This window comes from Mastomys coucha, unplaced genomic scaffold (assembly GCF_008632895.1).
Source record: "Mastomys coucha isolate ucsf_1 unplaced genomic scaffold, UCSF_Mcou_1 pScaffold16, whole genome shotgun sequence".
Taxonomy (NCBI): domain Eukaryota; kingdom Metazoa; phylum Chordata; class Mammalia; order Rodentia; family Muridae; genus Mastomys; species Mastomys coucha.
This window is the reverse complement of record NW_022196898.1, coordinates 32,754,691-32,760,030: the sequence shown is the minus strand read 5'-3', so window position 1 is coordinate 32,760,030 and position 5,340 is coordinate 32,754,691. Positions and strand designations below refer to the sequence as shown.

General features: G+C 42.4%; 1 protein-coding gene across 2 annotated transcripts in view; it reads left to right on the top strand.

The window, feature by feature from the left end:
- Tlr2 (toll like receptor 2) overlaps positions 1–2,762 on the top strand; it is a 5,729-nt gene extending 2,967 nt beyond the window's left edge. For both annotated transcript variants that reach the window (XM_031374199.1, XM_031374200.1), the window contains one exon: positions 229–2,762. In XM_031374199.1, coding sequence (XP_031230059.1) covers positions 244–2,598 — 2,355 coding nt within the window. In that variant the 5' untranslated portion in view covers positions 229–243 and the 3' untranslated portion in view covers positions 2,599–2,762. The remainder of the gene's footprint in view (positions 1–228) is intronic.
- Positions 2,763–5,340: the final 2,578 nt, after the last annotated feature.

The window sequence follows — 5,340 nt, the reverse complement described above, 5'->3', positions numbered from 1 at the left end:
CTTCATTGGCAGACAAATCTCTGCTAGTGCTATTGTATGCAACACAATTAATTTTTAATTTTTGTTCATATATTGCATTTGCCTATAACTTATTTCTTATACACAAGAGAGGGGGGAGAGAGAGAGAGAGAGAGAGAGAGAGAGAGAGAGAGAGAGAATGTGTACAAGCATGAAAATAATGCTATGCCCTCAGACACACTCACTCACATGAGCTTTGTTTGTTTTAAGGTCAAATCTCAAAGGATGATACGAGCCCTTTGGATCTTCTGGATCTTGGTGGCCATAATAGGCCTCTCCAGCAAAGGCTGTTCTGCTCAGGTGTCTCTGTCATGTGGTGCTGCTGGTGTTTGTGATGGCCACTCCAGGTCTTTCACCTCTATTCCCTCAGGACTCACAGCAGCTATGAAGAGCCTTGACCTGTCTTTCAACAAGATCACCTACATTGGCCATGGTGACCTACGAGCATGTGTGAACCTCCAGGTTCTGATGTTGGAGTCCAATGGAATTAATACAATAGAGGGAGATGCCTTTTACTCTCTGGGCAGTCTTGAACATTTGGACTTGTCTGATAATCACCTATCTAGTTTATCTTCCTCCTGGTTCAGGCCTCTTTTCTCTTTGAAACATTTAAACTTAATGGGAAATCCTTACCAGACACTAGGGGAAACATCGCTCTTTCCCAATCTCGTAAATTTACAAACCCTCAGGGTAGGAAATGTGGACACCTTCAGTGAGATAAGGAGAATAGATTTTGCTGGGCTGACGTCTCTCAATGAACTTGAAATTAAGGCATTAAGTCTCCGGAACTATCAGTCCGGAAGTCTAACTTCGATTGGAGACATCAATCACTTAACCCTCCACTTGTGTAAGGCTGCTTTCCTGCTGGAGATTTTTGCAGATATTCTGAGTTCTGTGAGATATTTAGAAATAAGAGATACCAACTTGGCCAGGTTCCAATTTTCAGAACTGCCCGTAGATAAAATCAACTCACTGATGAAGAAGCTGGCGTTCCGCAACGCAGATCTCACTGACCAAAGCTTTAATGAACTCCTGAAGCTGCTGCCTTACGTCTCAGAACTGTCGGAGGTAGAGTTTGATGACTGTACCCTCAATGGGGTGGGTGATTTTAGTCCCTCGGAGTCAGATATAGTGAGAGAGCTCGGTAAAGTGGAAACCGTAACAATCCGGAAGTTGCACATCCCCCAGTTCTATTTATTTTACGATCTGAGTACTGTCTATTCTCTCCTGGAGAAGGTGAAGCGAATCACAGTGGAGAACAGTAAGGTCTTCCTGGTTCCCTGCTTGTTCTCACAGCATTTAAAATCACTAGAATTCTTAGACCTCAGCGAAAATCTGATGGTTGAAGAATATTTAAAAAACTCAGCCTGTGAGGGTGCCTGGCCTTCTCTACAAACCTTAGTTTTGAGCCAGAATCATTTGAGATCAATAAAGAAAACAGGAGAGATTTTGCAGACTCTGAAAAACCTGACAGCCCTTGACATCAGCCGGAACACTTTTCATCCGATGCCTGACACTTGTCAGTGGCCGGGAAAGATGCGCTTCCTGAACTTGTCCAGTACGGGGATACAGGCAGTAAAAACATGCATTCCTCAGACATTGGAGGTGTTGGATGTTAGCAACAACAATCTCGATTCATTTGCTTTGTTTTTGCCTCGACTGCAAGAGCTCTATATTTCCAGAAATAAGCTGAAAACGCTTCCAGATGCTTCCTTGTTCCCTGTGTTACTGGTCATGAAGATCAGAGAGAACGCATTAAGTACTTTCTCTAAAGACCAACTTGGGTCTTTTCCCAAACTAGAGACTCTGGAGGCAGGTGACAACCACTTCATTTGCTCCTGCGAACTCCTGTCCTTCACTATGGAGAGGCCAGCCCTGGCCCATGTCCTGGTGGACTGGCCAGATAGCTACCTGTGCGACTCTCCGCCTCGCCTACATGGCCAGAGACTTCAGGATGCCCGGCCCTCTGTTTTGGAGTGTCACCAGGCCGCACTGGTGTCTGGAGTCTGCTGTGCCCTTCTCCTGTTGATCCTGTTCATAGGTGCCCTATGCCACCATTTCCATGGGCTGTGGTACCTGAGAATGATGTGGGCGTGGCTCCAGGCCAAGAGGAAGCCCAAGAAAGCTCCTTGCAGGGATGTTTGCTACGATGCCTTTGTTTCCTACAGCGAGCAGGATTCCTATTGGGTGGAGAACCTCATGGTCCAGCAGCTGGAGAACTCTGACCCTCCCTTCAAGCTGTGTCTCCACAAGCGAGACTTTGTTCCAGGCAAATGGATCATTGACAACATCATTGATTCCATCGAAAAGAGCCACAAAACTGTGTTTGTGCTTTCTGAGAACTTTGTACGGAGTGAGTGGTGCAAATACGAACTGGACTTCTCCCACTTCAGGCTCTTTGACGAGAACAACGACGCGGCCATTCTTGTTTTGCTGGAGCCCATTGAGAAGAAAGCCATTCCCCAGCGCTTCTGCAAACTTCGCAAGATAATGAACACCAAGACCTACCTGGAGTGGCCCTTGGATGAAGGCCAGCAGGAAGTATTTTGGGAAAATCTGAGAACTGCAATAAAGTCCTAGGTTCCCCACCCAGTTTCTGCCTTGCCTTAAGTAAGGTCTTTGTGACACGAACTGTAACCAAGTTTATAAGTGCCATAGAAGTGTACTATTGAGGATTTAGTAAGTATAACCAATAACTATGAGCTTTGTCTTGAATACTGTTATATAAATATTTGACATCAGGAGAATTGTTTCTCTGTTTTTCTTATCTCTCTCCTTTATTGATAACCTGTTCACGTAAAGCATCTGGAAATGGTATATTTAGACTGTTTAACGCCTGTATCCAGTCAGTGGGACATAGGGTGGCTAGAGAAAGCACTTCCTAATCTCCTCACCTGTCATCCCTCTATGTAGCTGATACCAAGAGCAAGAAGTCACAATATTTGGGGCATCCAGGCAAATCTATTGCTCTTCCTAGAGAGGGGGTTGCATCCCACCATCCCATCAGATCTTTCAGTATAATTGACACAGGCTGCATTTTTTGTGTGAACTAGGTTTGTCTTTCTGAGTCTTTGATAGTTTTCTCTAAGTATAAATTGCATATTAATTTGTAAGGACCTGAATGTAGTCTTCCATGTCCTGATGCAGATTTCCACTGGATTTCAGCTGTTAATTCCCAGTATCTGGTTGCTCTGCCTCCTGACCTCCTTGGACATTCTGTTGCTTTCTCTCCTGTGTAAAGCCTCATATCTAATTCTATGAAGCTTTTCTTTTTCTGTCTGGAAAAAAAAATACATATGAGCAAAAGATTTTTAAAGTAATTATATACCCAGAGGTTTCTTATGACTAAGAATAACTCCACCTGTAGTAATCTGAAGACAGGTACCACTGCCTTTAGTGTTAACAAGTAAGATTTGATAATGCATCACATTTCAATGGAATACTCTTTACTAAGAGTTCTGCACTGATTCTCGGCAACTTTTGTCTTGTGCTGGGAACCACATGCAAAAGGAAATGAATCTCCTTTGACCCCTTTTAAATCCTTGGCCAGAGCTAGATTTACGTGGTTAATTGGGTTTTGGAGTCAGAGGAATACTTAGGTTAACTGATGTGTGATTTTGAGCAAGTCACTTGACCCAATCCAAAACCCTTTCTTGTCCCTGAAATGGGCAGCACAGTCTGTGCATGATGGATTATTGAGGGTTTGAGACAAGGTAATAGAAGAAAACCACACTTCCTGGTTGCTATCGTGGCCAGAAGGATTATTGGAGACAAGGCTATCAGACTTATCCAAATGGGACCTGTGGAGTTAGAAGGATGCCTGTTGTAGATATTTGCTATGAATGTTAGTGTTTTACAGGAAATTATTTATTTTTATATGATTGTTCATACGTAGATATGTTCCTATTATGTACACTAGCAAAGAGATTAGTTGCCCTGTTCATAGAAAAATGACCTCAAGGAGAAGTTCATTAGTGTGTAGTGAGCTTTAGTGTGGGAACTTATACAATGTTTTTTTCCTTCATAAGCTCCTGGGATACTGCTCAGAAAATATAAGCTAGCCTGGGAAATGAGTGGACGTATTCAGATTAAGGTTATCCTAGAGGAGAACCCACAGAAATTCATCACAGTACTAAACTTTCTTTCCACTTTTCCACTTTGCACAGGCGTTGCCACATCACCAAGAGACCCAGAAAGGGCAAACAGAGACTCATACCTATATATACGACTATATATTTAGCCAGAGAAGTGTTGACTTGATCCATTGCCAATTTTAAATAATTTAAACCACAATAGAAATGGCTTCATAGTTTGATAAGTTTAAAACGACCTTTAATCTTCATTATTCACAGAAATGAAAACTACTTTCAGCAAAGTGGCAGGATGCAAAATTCACACACACACACACACACACGCACACACACACACATCAATAACCTTCTATAAACCAGTGGCAGATACACTCAATTTCTTTCTTCAGTGTGTTAACATTTTCATTGTGCAGGTGTTTCAGTAGTCAGGGAAAATTACCCCCCACCCCCACCCTGGGGTTTCTTTTAGGCTACTGTCAATGGTGGTGTTGTTTGTCTGGTTGAAGAAGACATCAAAAGAAGGAAAGATCTGCTATGTTCATAGATCCGAAGAATTTCTATTATGAAAGTGGCCATTCTATCAAAAGCAGACCACAGATTCAATGAAAGCTCATATATTAGTCTTCTTCACAAAAATAGGGGAAAAGTCTCCAAAATTCATTTGGAAGGAAAAAAACCCAGATGACCAAAGTCATCCTAAGCAAAAGGAATGCTGCTAGCAGTATTACCATAGCTGATTTCAAACCATACCGGAGAGCCACGATAATAAAATTAGCATGATAGCAGCACCAAAATAGACTCATGTGTCAGCGGGATAAAGTGGAGGTCCCAGATATAACAGACTGGACAAAAGGTGAATCTTCAGCAAAAGATGCTAGGAAAACTGGGTATCTACACATAGGAGCATGTAACTACATTTTATCTTTCACTCTGTACACAAATCAACTCTAAACAGAGCAAGAACCTCAATATAAAAAGCTCCGAAGCTGATAGAGGAAGGGAACCAAGAAGCAGGTTCTTTGCAGTGATAGTTTCACTGTGGTTTGTAGGCCGGCAAAACTGGTTTGTGGGAATAATGTGGAAGAATTTCGAACTACGGGTTCAACAAGCCCTTGCATGCTATACTCAGAGATTCCTCAGCATTCCACTAGGTTTTTGAAATACCAGAATGGCAATAGAAATGCAGACAGTACTGTCAGTTATTTTTCTATTGCTGTGATAAAACACCATG